The sequence below is a fragment of the Hemiscyllium ocellatum genome, chromosome 36 (assembly GCF_020745735.1).
Source record: "Hemiscyllium ocellatum isolate sHemOce1 chromosome 36, sHemOce1.pat.X.cur, whole genome shotgun sequence".
Classification (NCBI taxonomy): domain Eukaryota; kingdom Metazoa; phylum Chordata; class Chondrichthyes; order Orectolobiformes; family Hemiscylliidae; genus Hemiscyllium; species Hemiscyllium ocellatum.
This window is the reverse complement of record NC_083436.1, coordinates 42312012-42335371: the sequence shown is the minus strand read 5'-3', so window position 1 is coordinate 42335371 and position 23360 is coordinate 42312012. Positions and strand designations below refer to the sequence as shown.

Here is a 23360-nt window from a genome sequence, read left to right as displayed (position 1 = left end):
AATGGGAGTTGCTGCTGTGGGGTTTGTCAGCAGTACACAGGAGAGTTGTCAGCTCCATTTAATTGAAGCTGATTAATCAGATGAAAATAAAGTACTTGCCACTTCCGGGAGAGATTCAGAACTCATTGCTGGAACCTCAAAGGGAAAATTGGCTATTTTTTTCTTGACATTGCGAATTAGATTTTTCTTTATTTTTGCTTCATTTTCCCACATTACTCTCCATTGACCACTCGAGGGTGGGAATGTGTCACCTTATACTATTTTAGAATAGTGGCTCTGTGCACAGAACTTCATTGTAATGATATTTTCGAATCCAGCTGTTTGGACATGGTATGACACACCTCTGGGAATAGGTAGAAACCTGTTGGCCCAGAGGTTTGGTCACTACCATTGAGCCGCAATTTTCAAAATTTGCTTTATTAAAGCTGCAAATTCTGATCTTGCTCTGCTTTAAGTGAAAGCAGCTGTAGTGACTGAGTAACCTGGGGGATTGACAGAGATATCATTTTGAAAATTGTCAGTCTGCTTGTTTATAACATTGGCAAAAGTTTGCCTACTCTTCAATTTCAATTTTCCCAATGGCTCACCATGAGATTTAGTTTGAGGTTAATTTAGGGATGACAAGACAATTACTAGGTGCCCTTTCACAGGTAACTTATGATGATGTTCTCCGCTATAACTCACCAGCGAGGTAATCTTTTCAATCGCCAAGCCCAGTACAGGGATTAGGTGGCCTTATAAATTAATATTATGTATTTTCTTTTACTTTATTTTTACTGATGTACATCATAATTCCTTCAAACGCTGACATTATCATTAGCTTCTGTGGATGAGTTTCTGAGCTTTGCACAGATGCTGGTGAGATATGGCACTGCCTTTCATAGATATAATCATGATGAATAACTTCTGAAATGCTGAATGTGAAAGTGATCGATAAAATGGTTTCGCATGCGTCCTGGTAAATGGTGAGATTTTGCATTGTTTCTCTCATTTGTTGATCAAACTTTAAAAACAAATACACGGAAACTGTTGGAAATGCCCAGCATCTGTGGAAGTGAGGAAACAGAGTTAATGGGGAGACTCTTGATGAGACTTTGGGGGTCTTGCTTGCTGGCTGGAAAACCAGTGAGACATCTACACTATCTTTGCCAGGAGGACCACTTAACTAGAAGTAATGATATGGTTTCTATGCCCCTGTGGCCTCTCCCAGGCCCTGGTTTTTAGGGGGAAGGGGGATAGTTGCTGGGTTAATAGTGTGATGGAAGCCTCACTTAGATAGACAATGCTGGAGAATTAGAGGCTGGTGGCTTAGCACTGCCGCTCGGAGGGTGGTGGCTGCTGCAGGAATGACACCTCCCCAACCCTCAGATCACAGAATGCCCCAGTACAGGTAGGTAGTGTATGTGGGGAGTGTCAGGTGGGGGTGTGTGGTGGGTTCATGGTGGGGGCGACATGGTGGCTCAGTGTTTAGCACTGCTGCCTCATAGCGCCAGGGACCTGGGTTTGATTCCACCCTTGAGAGACTGTCTGTGTGGAGCTTTCACCTTCTCCCTTGTGTCTGCACGCGTTTCCTCCAGGTGCTCCAGTTTCCTTCCACAGTCCAAAGATGTGCAAGTGTGGATCAGCCATGGGAAATTGCCCATAGTGTCCAGGATTATGCAGGTTACGTGGATTAGCCATGGGAGATGCAGGGTTCCAGGGGTAGGATTGCGGAAGGGGGGCGGTGGGTGGGTCTGGGTGGGATGCACTTCAGAGGGTTGGTGCAGTCTTGATGGGCCAAATAACCAGCTTCCACACTGTAGGGAATCTGAATCTGTGAAAGAGAGGCCAGAAGTCAACAGCGCACCCGCCCATCACTGCTCACAGACCAATATTCTGTCCCTCAGTCCCACACCAAGTGCCTTTGATTGAGGGTTATTCCTGTCCTAGAGCTGGCAAGATGGACATGTGGTTTCAGCTATGGTATATGCTATATAAATTAATATTCCAATATTCTATATCCTACAGACTTTCCCTTGTGGCTGGCTTCACCACAGTAATGGTATAACGTCCACAAGTGATTCAGGAAATCCAAGTTGCTGTAGCAACATTCACGTTACCTGGAGCTATGAATAACAACTGTAAAGGGTCCAATGTACTTTTCATAAAATGGCTGACTGGGGATCTCTCCAACTCTTACCACCCACTGTTGCATGTTGGGAAGATTTGCAGCTTGACAGTCACTCTGTTTGGCTGCACAATGAATGCGCTTTCCGTCACCATCTGAACCAGAACTTTCTGGCTCTGAATCATTTTGTGTATTTAAGACAGAGTTAGATAGGTTCTTGATGAGGTTATGGGGAGAAGGCAGGAGAATGGCGTTCAGAAATATATCAGCCATAGTTGAATGGTGAAGCAGACTCAATGGGCTGAATGGCCCTATGGTCTGAAGTAAGGACACCAGTACTAAGCCACAAAACTCCAATGAGGTGAAGTAGGAGGCTGAGGACAGAGGGTTGAAAGTGGGAGCAGGCAGTAGGGAGTTGGGCAAACTAAAAGGACGATTGTTGGTAGCTCAGGACTGTGCTTACAAACTGACCAGAGGTGTCCCACGTGACAGTGTTCCAGTCTGCACCTGCTCTCTCCAGTATAATCAAACACAGAGAGGGAGAGCTGGAGAAACGCAGCAGGTCCTGCAGCATTTGTAGAGGGAAAAACAGAGTTAACGTCCCGTGACCCTTCTTCAGAACTGAAAGAGGCTGGGAAATGTTTTTATTTAAATATTTTTGACAGTGGTGGAGGAGGGAAGAGGAGAAGAACAGATGATACAGAGGCTCAGTGCTGTAGGTTTAGGGATGCAGGGGGAGATTATCTTTGCTGTGGTCTGGGGTAACTTGCAGCATTATTCTCTGCTAGATATTTAACCTGATAATGGAAGCCAGATTTACACCTCCGTTTCCTTGATTTTTCCTCTCCTAATGTGCCTAGGAAAAACACAACTGCTGTTTTTGCTTGGCTTTGGGGTTATTTATTGTGGGGAAGACCTGAAACTCCTGTAATGAATCTGTTCTCCACCTCTCTGTTGTACCAGAGGTTTTTGCCTGTGAAATCCATCACCCCAGCTCCTGGATGGTACGATGATCCACGGACTGCTCTCCAGTCCTTGAAGAGGATATCGACGAAAGGCAAAACCGCTTTCGGTCATAATGCTGTGAGATTTGTCGAGGATTGGCGCACAGCTGAAGAGCCAGGTTTGTGTTTCCACCCAGAAAGAGCCTGTGACATAAAACCCATTTTCACTCCATTCCCCCAGTGACCACAGGAGAAGCTAATTGCAGTAGATCATTGCTAAGAAACAGTAAGGGCTGCAGATGCTGGAGAAGTCAACATTGATGAAGTGTGACGCTGGAAAAAAACACAGCAGGTCAGGCAGCGTCTGGGGAGTGAGAGAGTCAATATTTCAGCTTGACTCTTCATCAGGACTGAGAAAGGGGAAGCGGGCTGAGAAATAAATTGGGAGTGGGGCTAGGGGAAAGGTAGTTGAGATGGCGATAGGTAGGCAAAGATAGGAAGGAATTGTGATAATCACCTCCTACCTTCACCTACCTGTCACCACTCCATAAGGAATTTCTAAATCAACCTGTCACAAGGTGGAACATGTACCCTGATCTACTGGCTGAGAGATAGGGACACTACCACAGCACCACAAGAACCCTTAGCTCGTTGAAATAGGTATTTCCTAATTAACCTGTTCAGAGATGGTATTATACAACTCTAGTGTAGGTGGGAGTTGAACCCAGACCTCCTGGTTCAAAGGTACAGATATTGCCACTGTGCCAGAGCCCCAGTTAGTTGAAATAGTTTTAACTTATAAGAAAATATTTAACCCATTTTTCTCAACAACCTGTTCAGAAAAGTTGTTACACCCTCTGGAGCAAGTAGGACTTGAACCTAAACCTACTGGGCCAGAAGCAGGGACATTACCACTGTGTCACAAGAGCCCCAATTTGTAGTCTATCTGCTCATGGTGTTTGCAAAAGGTTTTCAGTCTCACGGCTCTGGTCTGACAGCTCTGGTCTGACGGCTCTGGTCTGCAGTCTTGTGAGTATCAGCAGGTCACAGAGTTACATCGCAGCCTTCAGAACCCTCCTGACCATGTTGCTTTGTGCAATGTAATGCCAGCAGATCATCAGTAGCTCATGTTTTCAGGGAGTATATCCTTTACAATAACCAGGACATTGTGAAGGGCAGCTGTGCGTGAGAACATACCACAGAGTGTGTTACGAATAGAAGGTGCCTGTTTCCAAATTAAAAGGAATGTTAATGCATGGGATAAATCTGATCAAGGTGGACAAGAATGTGAGGGGTTTAGCTGGGACCTTGGCAATTTTTAAATTCGTTATAGTGTCACTGGCTGGCTCCAGCATTATTGCCTGTCTCTAGTTGCCCTTGAGAAGGTGGGGATGAGCTGCTTTCTTGAACCACTGCAGTCCATGTGCTGTGGGTAGACCCGCAATGCCCCTAAAGAGGGAATTCCAGGATTCTGATCCAGCGTCAAATACTTGCCTCTTTGTGTGGAACACTTTAGCCAGAAAATAAAGGCAACCCTGGGTTGAATGGGGGAGTAACAAATTGAAGTAAATCAGAAAGCTCCCACATCAGACACAAGCATATGGCCTCTTGCCTCAAGCTATCCTACCCCACATTCTCACTGTTGGTCAGTTGACTTGTTTAGAGTTGGTGAAGTTACCACAGTCCCATAGGTCTGCTTTCCTGTAGTGAGAGAGATTATGTTGGTTTAACCTGAGGGTCACCATGTGTTGGCAAGCAGAGAGGTAGAGTCTTCATGGTAACCTCAGGAAGTGCAGGGATTGAACCTTTAGTGTTGGTGTCACTCTACATTGTGGACTAGCTGTACAGCCAACTGAGCTAACTGGCATATTTACCCCCACCATGCCTGATTTTCAGCTAGAACTTTGCAATTGGAAAGTAAATAAGACTCTTTCTTTGCTCGAGTATTGCTGAAAAATGACACATATTGTCAAAGATTTCATCTGCACTTTTCAGGACAGCACACAAGAGATTAGCCCTGATTGAAAGATGGAGCAGAATAATTCTGCTTCAGTAACACACAGTCTCATGTGAATGTGAAAACAGAACGATATTTATAATTTTTATGAGAAGAGAGAGAGGTGACATCCAATATTAATGTTGCTTTCTCTTTATATTGGACTTTCTTGTGAAATGTCCTGATGAGTGCAAGATGGAAGACTTTAACAAAATGGTTTATTTTTCCAGCAATACTCAAGTTCTATTCTATCAACCGACTATTTGTTGACTCTTCTGTTACTTAATTAGATCATTCTTGACAGCTTTTTATTTCCTATTTCTAATATCTTTGTAACTGGCAGACAGCAGTATTGAGAGAAGGTTGCTGGGTTGATATCTGGGTTGAGGAAAGGCGAGGCAAATTTTCATTGGAGTTTAGAAGAATGTGAGGTGACTTGATGAAAATGTAGAAGATCCTGAATACTCTTGCCAAGGTGGATGCGGAAAGAATGTTTCCTTAAGTTAAGGCAAAGCTAGAAGGCATCGCTTTAAAATTGGTGGTCACCCTTCTATGTCAGAAATAAGGGGACAATTTTTCTTTCAAACGGTTGTGTGACTTTGGAACTCTCTGCCTCAAGGTGGGTCCTGAATGTTTTTAAGCAGAGATAGAGAGACTTTTGTTCATTAGGGAATCAAAGGTTACTAAGGATTGATGGAAAAGTGGACTTCAAAACAATGAGTGGTAGAGCAGACCAGAGGGGCTCCTATTTCTTATGTTCATGTGTATATCTCACTGATTATGAACAGTGAACTGGACTTGGAGATCCAAAAGGCTGATGTGTGAAGGCTGCTGATTTTCTGGTTGGGGAACTAGGCGCATTGAGAATTCCTGAAGAAGGGTTATACCTGAGACATTGACTTCTCCACCTCCTGATGCTGCCTGGCTTGCTGTGTTCTTCCAGCTTCCTGCTTGTCTACTTTGGATTCCAGCATCTGCAGTGTGTTTTGTCTCTAACACTGAGAATTAAGCACACTCATGTCTGCATTTGATTCCCCAATGTTAACTCCTGTCAAAGAGGAATCTTTGTCAGAAGCAGAGTCCTCTAAAACATATGTCATGGCTTTTTAAAAATACTTTGCCCAAAATGCTTTTTATTGACTCTCCAGGAGAATAAATATTGGAGTCAGTCACACTTAAATGAAGATAATTAACCATCACCAGAACTTTGAAAAGTCCCATGGTGATGTCTGCTGCTTCATTTGACAGAAATTTATGGGACAGTGTGATCATTTTATTGACATTATCTTTGTTCTATGATGTGCATACAATAAAAATTGGATTTCCAGGAAATCTCTGCCAGCAGGAGCAATAAAAAGATGATTAGAGCCTGTTATTATCACTCATTGATTTTGTTTTTTTTTGTTAAATGCTTGCTTTCTTTCCAAAGTGCAGTACTTAAAGAAGAAAGTTAGGTGACTCCTCTGATTGAGGAAGGGGCATATTGAGTTGTCAGCTTGAAACAAGGGTTGGTTTCATTGTTGACTATTCAAAAATATGCATGGCTTTAGGACAACAAGCACTGCTGGGGATATATGAAGGCCATAACAGAAGGAAATTTTTTTTGCAGTCTGTTGCTATTCATTCAAAATTACTGCATCTGAGTTCTTCAAAGATAAATCATAGACAACATGTTGATGTTTGTTGCTTCTCCCGTTTGAGTCTAAAGAGGAAGATCAGTTAATATTTTGCCAAAGGCTTTCTATAGGTATGTCAGGAATAAAAGAATGACTAGGGTAGGAATAGGTCCATTCAAGGATAGTAGTGGGAAGTTGCGTGTGGAGGCTGAAGAGATTGGGGAGACACTGAATGAATACTTTTCGTCAGTATTCACTCAGGAACAGGACATTGCTGCCGATGTGAATATTGAATCACAATTAATTAGAATGGATGGCTTTGTGATATGTAGGGAAGAGATTTTGGAAATTCTGGAAAGGGTGAATATCGATAAGTCCCCTGGGCCTGATGGCATTTATCCTAGGATTCTCTGGGAAGCAAGGGAGGAGATTGCAGAGCCATTGGCCTTGATTTTTATGTCCTCATTGTCTACAGGAATAGTGCCAGAAGACTGGAGGATAGCAAATGTGGTTCCCTTATTCAAGAAGGGGAGTAGGGAATAACCCTAGTAACTATAGGCCGGTGAGTCTCAATTCTGTTGTGGGCAAAGTCTTAGAGAGAATTGTAAGGGATAGGATTTATGAACATCTGGATAGGAATAATGTGATCAAGGATAGTCAGCATGGTTTTGTGAAGGGCAGGTCATGCCTTACAAACCTTATTGAATTCTTTGAGAAGGTGACTAAGGAGGTGGACGAGGGTAAAGCGGTAGATGTGGTGTATATGGATTTTAGTAAGGCGTTTGATAAGGTTCCCCATGGTAGGCTACTGCAAAAAATACGGAGGTATGGCATTGAGGGTGCATTAGAGGTTTGGATTAGGAACTGGCTGGCTGGAAGAAGACAGAGGGTAGTGGTTGATGATAAAGGTTCACCTTGGAGTGCAGTTACCAGCGGTGTTCCGCAAGGATCTGTTTTGGGACCATTGCTGTTTGTCATTTTTATTAATGACCTGGAGGAGGGGCTAGAAGGTTGGGTGAGCAAGGTTGCGGATGATACGAAAGTTGGTGGAGTTGTTGACAGTGAGGAAGGATATGGCAGGTTACAGCGGGATATAGATAAACTGCAGAGCTGGGCAGAAAAGTGGCAAATGGAGTTCAATGTAGGTAAGTGTGAAGTGATTCACTTTGGTAAGAGTAACAAGAAGATGGGATACTGAGCTAATGGTCGGATACTTGGTAGTGTGGATGAGCAGAGGGATCTTGGTGTCCATGTACACAGATCTCAGAAAGTTGCCACCCAGGTAAATAGTGCTGTGAAGAAGGCATATGGCTTACTGGCTTTTATTGGTAGAGGAATTGAGTTCCGGAGTCCTGAGGTCATGTTGCAGTTGTATAAGACTCTGGTGTGGCCACATCTGGAGTATTGTGTACAGTTTTGGTCGCCATACTATAGGAAGGATGTGGAGGCACTGGAACGGGTGCAGAGGAGGTTTACCAGGATGTTGCCTGGTATGGTAGGAAGATCGTATGAGGAAAGGCTGAGGCACTTGGGGCTGTTCTCATTGGAGAAAAGAAGTTTAGGGGTGACTTGATAGAGGTGTACAAGATGATTAGGGGTTTAGATAGGGTTGACAATGAGAACCTTTTTCCACGTATGGAGTCAGATATTACGAGGGGGCATAGCTTTAAATTAAGGGGAGGTCGGTATAGGACTGATGTTAGGGGTAGATTCTTTACTCAGCGAGTCCTGAGTTCATGGAATGTCCTGCCAGTAACAGTGGTGGACTCTCCCTCTTTATGGGCATTTAAACGGACATTGGATAGGCATATGGAGGATAGTGGGCTAGTGTAAGTTAGGTGGGCTTGGATCGGCGCAACATCGAGGGCCAAAGGGCCTGTACTGCGCTGTATTTTTCTATGTTCTATGTTCTATGTTCTAACATGAGATTCAAGAAATCGCATGAGAAAATGTCATGATTTGGAGATGCCAGTGTTGGACTGGGGTGTGCAAAGTTAAAAATCACACAACACCAGGTTATAGTGTTATCTCTAATTAACCTTTTGTGCTTTGTTTAGTTGGCAAACCTTGAAATTGTCTCCAATGATACCTTTTATGTTTTCCTTTCTTTATAAAAGTGCCATGGGTGGTTTGCACAGCTGAACCCAGTGGTGGTATCAATCACTGACATCAACGTGGGTGCCGGATGTAACTCACATTGAGTGGGCGGCACGGTGGCACAGTGGTCAGCACTGCTGCCTCACAGCGCCTGAGACCCGGGTTCAATTCCTGACTCAGGTGACTGACTGTGTGGAGTTTGCACGTTCTCCCCGTGTCTGCGTGGGTTTCCTCCGGGTGCTCCGGTTTTCTCCCACAGTCCAAAGATGTGCGGGTCAGGTGAATTGGCCATGCTAAATTGCCTGTAGTGTTAGGTAAGGGGTAAAACTGTAGGGGTATGGGTGGGTTGTGCTTCGGCGGGTCGGTGTGGACTTGTTGGGCCGAAGGGCCTGTTTCCACACTGTAAATAATCTAAGTGAGAATCGGTGCTAGTGCAGGAGATCAGATTCCTGGTTTGAGTGTATGTTTGTTGGGTTGCATGTGGTGATTTCTCAGGAACATATAGTGGAAAGTATTTCTGATTTCAACAGGTCCAGGGACCTACAACATCACGAACCACACTCTGGCTCGAGAAAGCGAAAGGAAAGCCAGTTTAGAGAACTCATTAAGAGGAGGATTTGGATCAACAGTTCCCCGTCTGAAATCTGACAAATCGAAACAAAACATGCCAGGTCCAGCTGATTATAAGGTATTGTTCCCCAGTGAATAGCATCTTGAAACATCCAGCGTCTCCCATTTGTCTAGAAATAGTTGATCTGTTTTTGGACTATATCTTTCATACATTAGACTACTCCAAAATGTTCAGATTGAAATAATGAATAATTCCATTTTTAAACATGGGGTTTACTTTTTGTTCTTTGACATTTATATTTTTACATTTTTGATCACCTCTTCAGGAGAATGTTTCTTTGAGAGAGCTCTGCGGAGTCTTACCTCAGAATGGTGCAGCTAAGTCTATGAAATTGACACAGGGAATAATGGAGAAACTCAGCAGGTCTGCAGCACCAGTGTAGAGAGAGAAACAGAGTTAATGCTTCCAGTCCAGAAAGACTCTTCTTCAGACCAAAGGCTCATTGGACTGTAGATTCTCTATGTTTGTTTCAGATTTCCAGTTCCACAGGATTTTGCCTTTTGCTGGATTGTCTCCCCTGTGACTCTTCGAGATTTCTTGGGGCATTAGGTCTTTGATCTTGTTGCCTGTTTTACAGCCTCTTCAGTTCTCACGCTGAACATCTTGTCATGTCTGTTTTTGAACCTTGAGCATTTGAGGAGGTGCTATGCATTTATAAGCACAGTATCAGCATGTGGCCTCTCACTAAAACAGTTGCTGAAACTGCTGCTTGCCCTTTTGAATTTCTCTCATTCGTTTATCCCTCCAGTCTCACCTCCTTTTCCAGTTACCCTTCTCTCCATCTCCATTTCTATTTACTTGTGGGTGGTGTCTCGCTCTCTCTCTCTCTCTCTCTCTCTGTTCCCTCTTCACAAAACTATCTAAATTACATTCGTAGATTTTCTCCACTTTTAACTGTTCTTTATATCATCAATGTTGAAGTAATTTTGACTTTGGGGAAATCAGGTCAGACCAGTAATATGGGAGTTGTCTTCCTTCTCAAAGCCCACTTTCGCACGCACTCTGGCCTGGTTTGGAAGGAGCATTCCTGCAGCATGTAAGTGATCCCAGAGATGGAGAATTGACAGGAAAACAGTTCAATAAGTTGGAATAGTCCAAATGAGCCTGAAATGCGCAGGGTGTTCTTACACCTTTGGGGACTGGAACAAAATGCTGCCCTGTTTAAGGATTAAAGTCTTAATTGTCTGTCAGCTGCAAGGGCTCTTTGGGGATTAAGTTTTGAACATTTCAACTTATTTTAAGAAAACAAGACATAGGTGTGGGAAAAGAGCCTTCAACAGGATCATTGCTGAACTCTTACATCAACTCCACATATCCATCTGATCTCCCTTGATTCCCTTGATGCCTAAAATTGTATCAATCTCAGTCTTGAGTGCATCATCGATTGGGCACATCCAGCTCTCTGGGGTAGAGAATTCCAGAGACTCACCACCCTCTGCGTGAGCACATTGCTCCTCAGCTCAGTTGGAAATTGCTGACCTTTTGTCCCTGAGACAATGACCTCCTGACTCTGCTCCCAGGAGAAACATTAACTGCTACGTTTGTCATTAATAATTACATCTTCCCAATATGTAACTGTGCACCAGACGAGAAGCACGAAAGGATGGCTAACTGTGGAAAGTGGAGGAATTCCCATTGTCCAGGTGTGGCCTTTCCCTTCCTGAGGTTGGAGTAGAGCCATTGAATAGATCCAGCACACAGGACCCTGTGTTGAAAGAGCTCCTGGGCAGCACGGTGGCACTGTGGTTAGCACCGCTGTCTCACAGCACCAGAGACCCGGGTTCAATTCCCACCACAGGCGACTGACTGTGTGGAGTTTGCACATTCTCCCCGTGTCTGTGTGGGTTTCCTCTGGGTGCTCTGGTTTCCTCCCACAGTCCAAAGATGTGCAGGTTAGTTGAATTGGTCTTGATAAATTGCCTGTAGTGTTAGGTGTAGGGGTATGGGTGGGTTGCGGGTCGGTGTGGACTTGTTGGGCCGAAGTGCTTGTTTCCACACTGTAAGTAATCTATTCTAACTAATTTGACTTCCTCTAAGACCTGAAATATTGTTTTGGTCTCCTTATCTGTGGAAGAATGTCGTGGCTATGGAGGGAGTGCAGTGGAGGTTAACCAGACTAATTCCTGGGACAGGGAGAAAATGAGGACTGCAGATGCTGGAGATCAGAGTCAAAAAGTGTGGCACTGAAGAAGCACAGCAGGTCAGGCAGCATCTGAGGAGCAGGAGCGTTGACATGTTGAGCATGAGCTCTTCATCAGGAATGATAAAGGGCTTATGCCCAAAATGTCGATTCTCCTGCTCCTCGGATGCTGCCTGACCTGTTGTGATTTTCTAGTGCCATACTTTTCGATCATTTTACAGTAGCTTAGAAGAATGAGGGGGGATCTCATAGAAAACCAATTGAATTCTAAAAGGACTAGGCAGGGTAAACACATGTCATTCTGCTATAATGTGCAATTTATTAACACAAATTTACTGTAACATGGTTGACATATTGAGGACTGAAAATGTGTTGCTGGTTAAAGCACAGCAGGTTAGGCAGCATCTCAGGAATAGGGAATTCGACGTTTCGAGCATAAGCCCTTCATCAGGAATCCTTGCAAGAGGATTCACAGTAGGTTCAAATCTTCGAGTAAAAAATGAGGTCTGCAGATGCTGGAGATCACAGCTGAAAATGTGTTGCTGGTTAAAGCACAGCAGGTCAGGCAGCATCTCAGGAATAGGGAATTCGACGTTTCGAGCTTATCCTGAGATGCTGCCTAACCTGCTGTGCTTTAACCAGCAACACATTTTCAGCTGTGATCTCCAGCATCTGCAGACCTCATTTTTTACACACTGACATATTGAGGACACTGTTTCTAATGTGTGAACTATTGAAATGTGTTGGCTGTAACACGATTTAAAGCAATGTTTCTAAAGTGCGGTGTTTCTATAACAGGGGGTTGCACTAGAACACACCCATTGTGTTATAGGCGAATTACCTGGACAGGAAGGATGACTGGGGAGTCCAGAACCAGGCTGACCATTTAGGACTGAGAAGAGGAGAAATCTCTTCCCTTACGGAATTTAGATTAGAGTAGATTAGAATCCCTACAGTGTGGAAACAAGCCCTTCGTCTGTGGAATTCTCTGCCACAGTAAGTGGTTAAGTCAAACTTTAAATGTATTCAAAAAGGGGTTAGATATGGTTCTTAGGACTAAAGGGATCGAACGCTATGGGACAAAAGCAGGAACAGGGGACTGAGTTCGATGATCAGCTGTAACTGTATTGAATGATGAAGCAGGCTGGAAGAGCCTGTGTTTTATAATTCTCCACCTTTTCCCTTTGCCCCCTTTTGTTCTATCTACGGGCATTCATCACATTCCTCTTTGAGAGACATGCTTGACTCTGCCTCCCCCACACTCTCAGACAGTCCATCCCAGACCCTAACCACTGTCTGCCCCACACTCTCAGACAGTTCATTACAGACCCTAACCACTGCCTGTCCCACACTCTCAGATGGTACATTCCAGAACACACTCACACACTGTGTAAAATTATTTTTCCTCCTGTTGTCTTTAGTATTTTTGCTGATTAATTGGTGATATGAGGAAATACGAATTTACCTTTGATGGAGGATGCAGTGAGGACTGTGGCATTGCCATGGGGGCTGAGAACTCCATCCCCTACATCTCCTCAGAGTCTTGCCACATGTGTAGCAGAATCACAGGCTCCATTTAAGGTGGTTTCTTCCAGCTATACATCATATAAATGCTGCCAAAGAGGCTGTGTGCACAAGGAACTTGATTAAAATATTAATCAAATCCCCTTATTATAACAGCCCACAGAGATTTAACAACTCTAAAGTTCAAATGAAATTCAGCATCTGCACCACTGACGGTTTTATTCATTTGAAATGATCTCTGTTCAGATAAAATGAAAATACTGTGGATGCTCAAATTCCAAAAGCTCATGAATCTCTAAGAAGGATTTTCTTCCCTTACTTTCAGGTTCTCTCTCAATTGGAAACTCCCTGTCCTCCTACTCTGTCAAGCTGCTCAGGATTGGCTATGTTTCAATCAGGTCACTTCTTGATTATTCTAAGCTTCAGCAGATACAGGCCCAGCTGGTCCAACCTTTCCTCACAAACCAACCCAGCATCGCAGATATTAGCCTGGTCAACCTGCTCTAAACTGCCCCCAGTGCATTTCCATGCACCTTTAAATAAAGTGGTTGATATATTACCTCTGGACATCTTCCCTCTCACTGCTTCCAATCTCGTAGTGTCCCAACCCTGGGACAGCCCGCATCTACCTCCTTCCTGAAATCCACAAACCCCATCGTACCACCAGTTCCTGCCGCACCGAGCTCACTTCCTCCGACCTCGACTCTATCCTCGCTCCCCTTATCCAGACCCTGCACACCTACACCCACAATTCCTCTGATGCCCTCCACCATATTGACAATTTGCAGTTCCCTGGCCCTAAATGCCTCCTGTCTGCCATGGATGTCCAATCCCTCTATCCCTCCATTCCCCACCAGGATGCTCTGCAAGTTCTTCCTCAACCAGAGGCCGGAGTAATCCCCATCCACCACCCTCCTCCACTTGGCTGAACTTGTTCTCTTGCTGAACAATTTCTCCTTTACTTCATCTCACTTTTGCCAAGTCAAGGGAGTGGTTACGGGCACCCACATGGATCCCAGTTATGCCTGTCTTTTTATGAGGTATGCAGAGAGATCCTTCTTCCAGTCCTACACTGGCCCCGTCCCATGATTATTTGCTCAGTGCATCAACAACTGTTTCGGTGCCACTTCATGCTTCCATCAGGACTTTGAAAACTTCATTCATTTTGCCTCCAATTTCCACATGTCTATAACTTTCACATCATCCATTTCCAACACTTCCCTTTTATTGACCTCTCTGTCTCAATTTCCGGGAAACTAACCATTACAAAGCCACTGCCTTCACTATAGCTTGTGGCACCCCATGTCTGCGAGGATTCCATCCCATTCTCCCAGCTCCTTCACCTATGTCACATCTGTTTGGATGATGCTACCTTCCACAACAGCGCTGCTGACATGGCTTCCTACTTCCATGACGGTAGTTTCCTGCCCACTGTGGTTGACAGGGCCCCCAACCACATCTGACCTATCACTTGCGCTTCTGCCCTTGCACCTTCCCATCACTAATAACAGTGCGATCAAGTCCCCCTTGTCCTCACTTTTCATCCCACTAGCTTCCACAATCAAAGGATCTTTCTCCACCATTTCAGTCATCTCCAGCAGAACACTACCACCAAAAACATCTTCCATTCACTACCGCCATCTGCATTTCATAGGGATCATTCCCTCCGGGACACCCTTGTCCATTTTACAACCATCAACACCACCGCCCTCTCTACAGCACCTTCCTATGTAGCCACAGAAGGTGCAACACCTGCCCCTTCACCTCCTCCCTGCTCACCATCCAAGGGCCTAAACAGCCTTTCCAGGTGAAGCAGCATTTCACCTGGACCTCCTCCAATCTTGTGGATTGTACTTGCTGCACCCAATGTGGCCTACGCTACGTTAGAGAAACCTAATGCAGACTGGGTAACCGCTTTGCAGACCCCCTCCAATCCATGCGGAAGGATGACCCTGACCTTCCCATAGCCGGTCGTTTTAACACAGTGTCCTGCTCACATGCCCCACAAATCTGCCCTCGGCATGCTGCAGTGTTCCAGCGAATCACAGCGCAAACCGGAGGAACACCATCTCATCTTCCCTTTACAACCTTCTGGACTTAATAATAAAAATTCAGCACCTTCAGATCATGAACCATTTCTTCTCTTTCTTTCAGCATTTTGCATTCTGTTATCATGTCCTCTCTTCCCTCCCCCTACCCCAGGAGGACAGTTTGTCCTTTCACCAGTTATACCCAAAACGTTGACTTCTCAACCTCCTGATGCTGCCTGGCTGGCTGTGCTCTTCCAGCCTACTGCTTGTCTGTCAAGTCTGGCAGTAGACACACTGTTTTTCTGTCATTCTCACACAATGGTTATTTAATGGGAACTAATAACATCTTATCTCCACCAGCACCCTACACCAACAACCTCCCAACACCCCCTCCCCAAACTATACCATAAATGCTGCCCTCTTCACACTTCACTTCAGCTCTGAAGAAGAGTAATCTAGACTCGAAACGTTAGCTTGCTCTCTCTCCAAGGATGCTGTCTAACCCACATTTGTTGATTTCAGTAACTGATACATTTGCTCAGTACACTAGATGTGGTGTTACTAGCACCTTGTATCATTGAAACATAGCCTTCCTACTTTCTTATTCAATTCCCCTCACAATAAGTGATAACATTCTATGAGCTTTCCTAATTCCTTGCTGCAGCAGCAGACTAACCTTCTGTGATTCACACAATGGGATACCCAGATCTGTTTGACCTCAGAGCTCAGCAATTTCTCACCATTTAGATTCTTTTTATATTCTTCCTGCAAAACTGGCAAATTTCCACATTATACTTTATTTCCCAAATCTGTTCCCATTTCCTAGTCTCACTTAACCTGTCTATATCCCATTGTTACTTCCGATGTTGTCTTCACAACTTCCTTTCCCACTTGTCTTTGTGCCATCAACAAACTTAGCAACATACCTGCAGTGCCTTCATCTGAGTCATTGATTGTTTTTATTCATTCATGAGATGAGGGCACTGCTGGCTAGGTCAGCATTTATTTGGCATAATGGTTCAGTGGTTAGCACTGCTGCCTCACAGTACCAGGGTCCCGGGATTGTTTTCTGCCTTGGATAACTGTCTGTCTGGAGTTTGCACATTTTCCCCGTGTCTGCGTGGGTTTCCTCCGGTTGCTCTGGTTTCTTCCCACAATCCAAAGATGTGCAGGTCAGGTGAATTGGCCATGCTAAATTGTCCATAATGTTAGGTGCATTAGTCAGGGGTAAATGTAGGGGAATGGGTCTGGGTTTGTTACTCCTTGTAGGATCGGTGTAGACTTGTAGGGCAGAAGGGCCTGTTTCCATACTGTAGGGAATCTAATCCAATCTATTCCCCATTCTTAATTGTCCACGGAGCAGTTAAGAGTCACTCACATTACTGTGAGCCAGACCAGGTAAGGATGACAGATTTCCTTCAATAAAGGACTTTAGGGAACCAGATGGTTTGTGTAAATGAGCATCAACAGTGGTGCCATGCTCACCATTCAGCCAACCTTTTCCAGACTTTGATTGAATGTAAATCTTCACCACCCGCTGTGGTGGAATTCAAACCCATGTCCCTTAGATCCTTAATCTGAGGTCTGAATTTCTAATCCAGTGACACTATGACTGCACCATCATCTCCCTATTGATATATGCTAAACAATTGAGGCCCCATCATTGAACCCTGTGGGCACACCACTTATTACACCTTGTCAACCAGAATGGAATCCATCTATGACTATAGCTTCCTGTTAGCTAGCCATTCTATCCATGCCAATATGTCACCCTTATAACACAAGCTTTTTTTCTCCATAATATCCATGTCACTTCATGTTGTCCAAGCGAGTGACTTCAGAAGTCTGTAACTGGCTACCCCCTGCATTTGGGCCATTCTGAGGTTGTGAAAGGCTTTGCATCAGTGCAAGTTGTTCTTACATAGTCAGGTTTTACACACTGGATAACTGTTTTCTTTTTGCAAGAACTTGTGTGTAAAATGTGATACTTACCAAGCGGATCTGTAAAACTTTGGCATCATCAAGCTACTGGGAGATTATTAAAACTGAAGCGCACGTGTCATATCTTCATTGCTATCAGGAAGTAGCGTAAGAAAGTAGACTTAGTGTGGTGTAGCTAGGTCATTATGGACTCAATGGGCTGAAGGGCCTTTTCTATATTGTATGACTCTATGATTCAGAACCAAGTCAGTCATCAGTCTTGGAGCAAAATAACATCTGCCTATGTCTTGTATTCCAAGTCGGCCTCTTGGTGCTTAGACTTTGTAAAGTGCCCATCTAAATGAATTATTAGACACTGATATAATTGACGAAACAACTTCTAGCTGTGTGGTATTTATAAATTGCTGAGGAAGTGTTTCTTTATTGTCTTCCGATATTAGAAATCAATGTCCATTTGTAATGCAACTTTTGTCAGTATGGGCTACACAGCACCAAAAACCATTGTTCTGTGTGTAACGATTAGTGAGGAGACAGCTTTTGAGTATCAAACTTTGCTGTTGGATGATTGAAAGCATCCAACATAACCCTCTTGTAGTTCTAAATAGACTGTAGAAAGGATGTCAGTGAGGAAAGGGATTGCAATTCTGGTTTTAGCTCCGCTCTCCATCCATTGCATGTTGACAGTGCTTCTATAGATTGAATTCACCTGAACCCGTTTCTGCCAGCCTGCCTTTGTCAGTCTGGAAGTAACTACATGAGCCCATCTGTATTAGGTTGCCCTATTGAGATGTTGAACTGGAAGTAAGGCAAGATAATGTTTATTTAAAAAAGAAAAGGGGCTTAAGTGATTCAGTGACAAAAACAGATTTGTGGATATGGAAGAATCAATGGCAGGACAGATGTGAGACAATATTTTAACAGACAATTAATGGAAACGGTTGACTGGTGGTTGATCTATGATGCTCCTGTGGGAAAGCTGATCAATGAACAAAAAGTACACTGCCTGTTGAAGAGGTAATGACGCAATGTCCTCCGCAAATTCTGGAGGATGTAATGTTACTGCTATGGTTCGACACCAGGTACTTTTAGGCTAATGCACTTTTTATGGAAATAAAGTCATAATTCACCCTTAAGTGTGCTAATGCACCTCAGTGGAGAAAGTGATTAGCCTTCATAATATTGATAAATGTGACTGGATGGAAACTATTGACTGTTTAGCCCATCATGCAATGTTGGAAATGTGATTGGCCGATATCAGGTTCAATGCACAGAAGTGTGAGCAAGTACACTTTGGTCAGAAGAACATTGAAAGACAATACAAAATAGCGGGTACAATTCTAAAAGGGGTGCGGTAGCAGAGGGACCTGGTTTATATGTGCACAGATCATTGAAGGTGGAAGAACAGGTGGAGAGGGTGGTTAACAAAGCAGAAAGTATCCTCGGCTTTACTAAAAGGGGCCGAGAGTACGAGGGCAGGGAGGTGATTGTTGAAGTTGTACAGACCTCAGCTGGAGTATTGTTCAGAGTTCTGGATGCCGCATTACAAGAGAGATGTGGCTGCATTGGAGAGAGTGCAGAAACAATTTCAAAGAATGATTCCAGGAATGTGAAGCTTCAGTGATGAGGTTAGGTTGAAGACCTTGAGACTGTTGTCCTTGGAGTGAAGGAGGCTGAGAGGAGATTTGACATGAGGTTTTAACATTACTGAATAATGGGCTGGATAGAGTAGTTTGGGAGAAGCTGCTCCCTCTCAGAAAAGGAACAAGAGCAAGTGGGCATAGATTTCAAGTGACGTCCAAATGAAGCAAAAAAAGGTTTTCACGCAGTGAAAGGCATGGAATATACTACCTGGAATTGTGGTGTAGACAGGTTCAATTGAGGCATCCAAGAAGATGGTTATTTTGGATAGATATGAAATGCAGGGACATGGAGAAAAGCAGGAGGTTGACCCTACGAAATGATGCTTGCCTGCAGGGCTGGCAAAGACATTATGGGCAAAGACTCTTCCGTGTTGGAACAATTCTGAGATTCTGTAACTACAGCTCACAGCACAGTGTTCCACAGCCAATACCGTTACTAGCAACATTTTTATTTTCAAGACATACAAAACCTCCAGCTTAGTAGATAGTTATTAATCCATCAGCAGAAGGCTAAATCTGTAACCACAGCTGTTGTGGGTCTGACAATATTTGGTAAGGTTACAGTGATCCTGAATCAGCAGAGATTCAGGAGGACAGAGGTTTTGCAAGCTGTTTGGGAGCTTTTGTGGGTCCAATTTCTTTTGGCTCCTGGGGTGTTAGTAATAGTTTCAAGACTGCAGTTATTGCCCATTTCTTTTTATTGAGGGACTCCAGCAAAAGGTTCACCAGACTGATTCCCGGGATGGCAGCACTGACAGATGAGGAAAGGCTGGATTGACTGGGTTTGAGTATTTGCTGGTTTGTAGCAGAGTGAGGGGGAATATCATCGAAACATATAAAATCCTGATGGGACTGGACAGGTGAGATGCAGGAAGAATGTTCCTGAGTTTGGGGAAGCCCAGAATTAGGGGCCACAGTTGAAGAATAAGGGATAAGCCATTCAGGACTGAGATGAGGAAGAATTTCTTTACTCAGAGAGTTGTGAACCTGTGGAATTCTCTCCCACAGGAAGTGGTTGGGGTCAGTTCATTCGATGTATTCGTAAGGGGGCTGGATATGGCCCTTGTGGCTAAAGGGATCAAGGGGTATGGGGAGAGGGCGGGAATGGATCACTGAGATTGCATGATCAGCCATGATCATATTGAATGGTGGGGCAGGCTCGAAGGGTTGAATGGCCTCCTCCTGCACCTGTTTCTATGTTTCCATTTGTCCGAAAGCTGAGTAGCATGTTAGGTCTATTTGAGAAAAGCATAATAAGTCAATAATGGTGTCGAACTGGGGTCATGAACTGGGACTAGACTCGATATGGGGAACAAGTTCTCTTCCCTGAAGAAATCAGTTACATTTTTACTGGCTGACAATTCCCTGAATCATTGTCAATATTGCTCAAATCTAATACAACTATCTACAACATTACCCAGAACCCGACCATTAATTGTATAAGCCCTGCCCTTGTTTGTTTTACCTAAATGCAATATCTTGCATTTTTGCAAGTTAAACTCCATCTGCCACTCCTCAGTCCATTTGTCCCAATCGATCAAGCTTTCTTTGTCATCTTAGATAGCCTTCTTCACTGTTCATCGTATCACCACTTTTGGTATCATCTACAAACTTACTAACTACACCTCCTATATTCTCTTCCAAATCACTTACTCAAATGACAAACAAACGTAAACCTAATACCAATTCCTGTTAAACACTGTGGTCACAGGCCCCCAGCCCAAAAAAACAATCTTCCACCACCCACCCTCGAAGTCCTATCAGAAAGCCAATTTTGTGTCCAATTGATAAGCTCTTCCTGAATCTCACATGATCTAGCTTTACTAATTAGCCTACCTTGCAGAACCTTGTCAAAAGGCTTCACTAACGTCCATATAAACAGTGTCTACCACTCTGCTCTCATCTATCCTTGGGTAACTTCCTCAAAAAAACTCAATCAAGCTTGTGAGGTATGATTTCCCTCACACAAAGTCATGCTGACTATCCCTAGTCATGCCTCGCCTCTCCAAATGCATGTAAATCCTATCTTTCAGGATCCCATGGAACAACTTATCCACCACCGATGTCAGGGTCACAGATCTATAGTTCCCAGGCTTCTCCTGCAATCTTTCTTAAATAAAGGCCCAACATTAGCCACCCTCCAGCCCTCCGGCACCTCACCTTCAAAAAATATTTCATTGTCATGTGCTTCAGGATGTCCATCAGTTGAGAAAGGTGCTATAACACATGTTCTATAGCTCAGCAATTCATCCCGCACTCTCAACACATCCATCCATCCTAACCCACAGAACCACACACACACAGAAATACACACACACAGAAATACACACACAAAGTTTGCTCACTGGTTCTGGGCAAAGAGAAATCCTTCCCTTAATTACAAACACAATCGAGGCAGGATTTCCCAGTGTTTCTCCTGAGTCTAACTGAATGATGAAAAGTAAAGATTGAAGCAATTGAACAATTGAAGGCGACATAATATAAATGAAACCTCCTTTCTGACTTTTACATCCACAGCATCATAGAATAGAGCAGCCCAATTGTTTTTTTGGACTGTTGTTGTTATTGGTTGGGGCCATCCCTAATTGCCCTTGAGAAGCTGATGGTGAGCTGCCTTAAACCAACAATCGATGTGCTGTGAGTCGACCCATAATGCTGTTAGAGAGGGAATTCCAGGATTTTGACCCAGCGACACTGAAGGATATATTTCCAAGTCAGGATGGTGAGTGGCTTGGAGGGAACTTGCAAGGGGTGGTGTTCCAACATCTGCTGCCCTTGTCCCTCTAGATGGAAGTGGTCATGGGTTGGGAAGGTGCAATCCAAGGACCTTTGGTGAATTTCTGCAGTGCATCTTGTACACACTGCTGTTACTGAGCGTCAGTGGTGGAGGGAATGAACCTTTAAAATTGTTAGTGAGGTGCTAATCAAGCAGCTTCCTTATCATGAATGGTGGTTCTTAGGTACTGTTGGGAAATTTAGCCTATAAGTCCGCACTGGCAGCTATGAAGAGCAATGGAGTTGGTCCTCCTCCTCTGTTCTTTCACTATATTCCTGCAATTTCTTTCTCTTCAAAATACTTATCCAATTTCCTTTGAAAGGCTAGAATCATAGCTCCCTTCGATGGCCATTTGACCCATCGAGCCCATACTGACCCTCTGAAGAGCATCCCACCCACCTTTGACTTTGTGTACACCACTCAATTAGGAAATGCATTCCAAATCCTATTTACCTATTATGTGTAAAAATGTTTTCTCCCATCACTTCTGCTTTTGAAATCTGCTCCAACAACATTCAAGAAGCTGACACCACCCAGAATAAAGCAGCCCACTTGACTGGTACCACATCCACAAGCATCCACTCCTTCCACCACCAACGCTCAATAGCAAGATACACGGCAGAAGTTCACCAAAGATCCTTAGCCAGTACCTTCCAAACCAATGACCACTTGCATCTAGAAGGGCAAGAGCAGCAGATACATGGGAGCACCAATCCCCTGCAAGTTCCCCTCCAAACCACTCACCATCCTGACTTGGAAATATATCATTGTTCATTTCCCTCTGTAATGGAATTATGGGTCTAGGCATCAGAGGCTGAGTGGTGACCTTATAGAGATTTGTAAAATCATGAGGGGGCATGGATAGGGTATTTTGTAGACTGCATGTGGACTGCAGTGGTTCACTTATTCAGTCCTTTGAGTATAGGAGTTGGGATGTCATGTTGAGGTTGTACAGGACATTGGTGAGGCCTCTTCTGGAATACTGTGTCCAGTTCTGTTCCCCCTGTTATAGGAAGAACACTATTAAGTTGAAAAGGATTCAGAAGAGATTTACCAGGATGTTACCAGGTATGGAAGGTTTGAGATAAAACAAAAGGCTGGATAGGCTAGCATCTTGTTCACTGGAGTGTAGGAGGTTGAGAGGAGACCTGATAGAAGTTTATAAAATAATAAGAGGTATAGATAGATTTCATAGTAGTTGTCTTTTCCCTGGGATGGAGGATTTCAAGACTAGGGTGCCTATTTTTAAGGTGAGAGGAGAGAGATTTAAAAAGACATGAGAGCCAATGTGTTTAGACAGAGGGTGATCCATGTGTGGAATGAACTTCCTGAGGAAGTGCTGGATGTGGACATAATTACAACGTTTAAAAGACATTTGGATAAGAACATGACTAGGAAAGGTTTGGGGGGATATGGGCCAGGGGCAGGCAGGTGGGACTAGTTTAGTTTTGGATTATGTTCACATGGACTGGTTGGACTGAAGGGTTTGTTCCTGTGCTGTATGACTCTATGAGTCTATACAGTAGCTCACCACAAACTTCTCAATGGATGGCCATTTAATGCTGGCATAGGCGATGAATGAGTGAATTAAATAGACACTTAAATCTTCCCTGGTATTCAACTCTACAGTCATTGGAAACAATTTCTCTTTAGTTGCTAGACCTAAACTCTTGATGGTTTTGTGAACCACAGGAGCATTTGCTCTGTTCTAGTAATGAGAAGAGTGTTTTAACATAACGTTGTTATTGCACAATGCCCAATTGTCTGAATTTTACAATTCATGCTGGTAAAAGGTTTTGAACCATGTTCCTACCTCTGGATTTACTTGTGCAGATTCAAGAAAAAACTCACCACTTCCACAGAAAACTGAGGACCTCATCCTTTGCTTCCATGGCAGAGAGACTCCCTGTTACAGGAA

General features: G+C 43.9%; 1 protein-coding gene across 1 annotated transcript in view; it reads left to right on the top strand.

The window, feature by feature from the left end:
* The window catches only part of stpg2 (sperm-tail PG-rich repeat containing 2), a 239847-nt gene that overhangs the window by 88862 nt on the left and 127625 nt on the right, over nucleotides 1-23360 (top strand). Inside the window, exons 8-9 of the mRNA XM_060851462.1 lie at nucleotides 3071-3230; nucleotides 9291-9448. Of these exons, the coding sequence (XP_060707445.1) occupies nucleotides 3071-3230; nucleotides 9291-9448 (318 nt within the window). The remainder of the gene's footprint in view (nucleotides 1-3070; nucleotides 3231-9290; nucleotides 9449-23360) is intronic.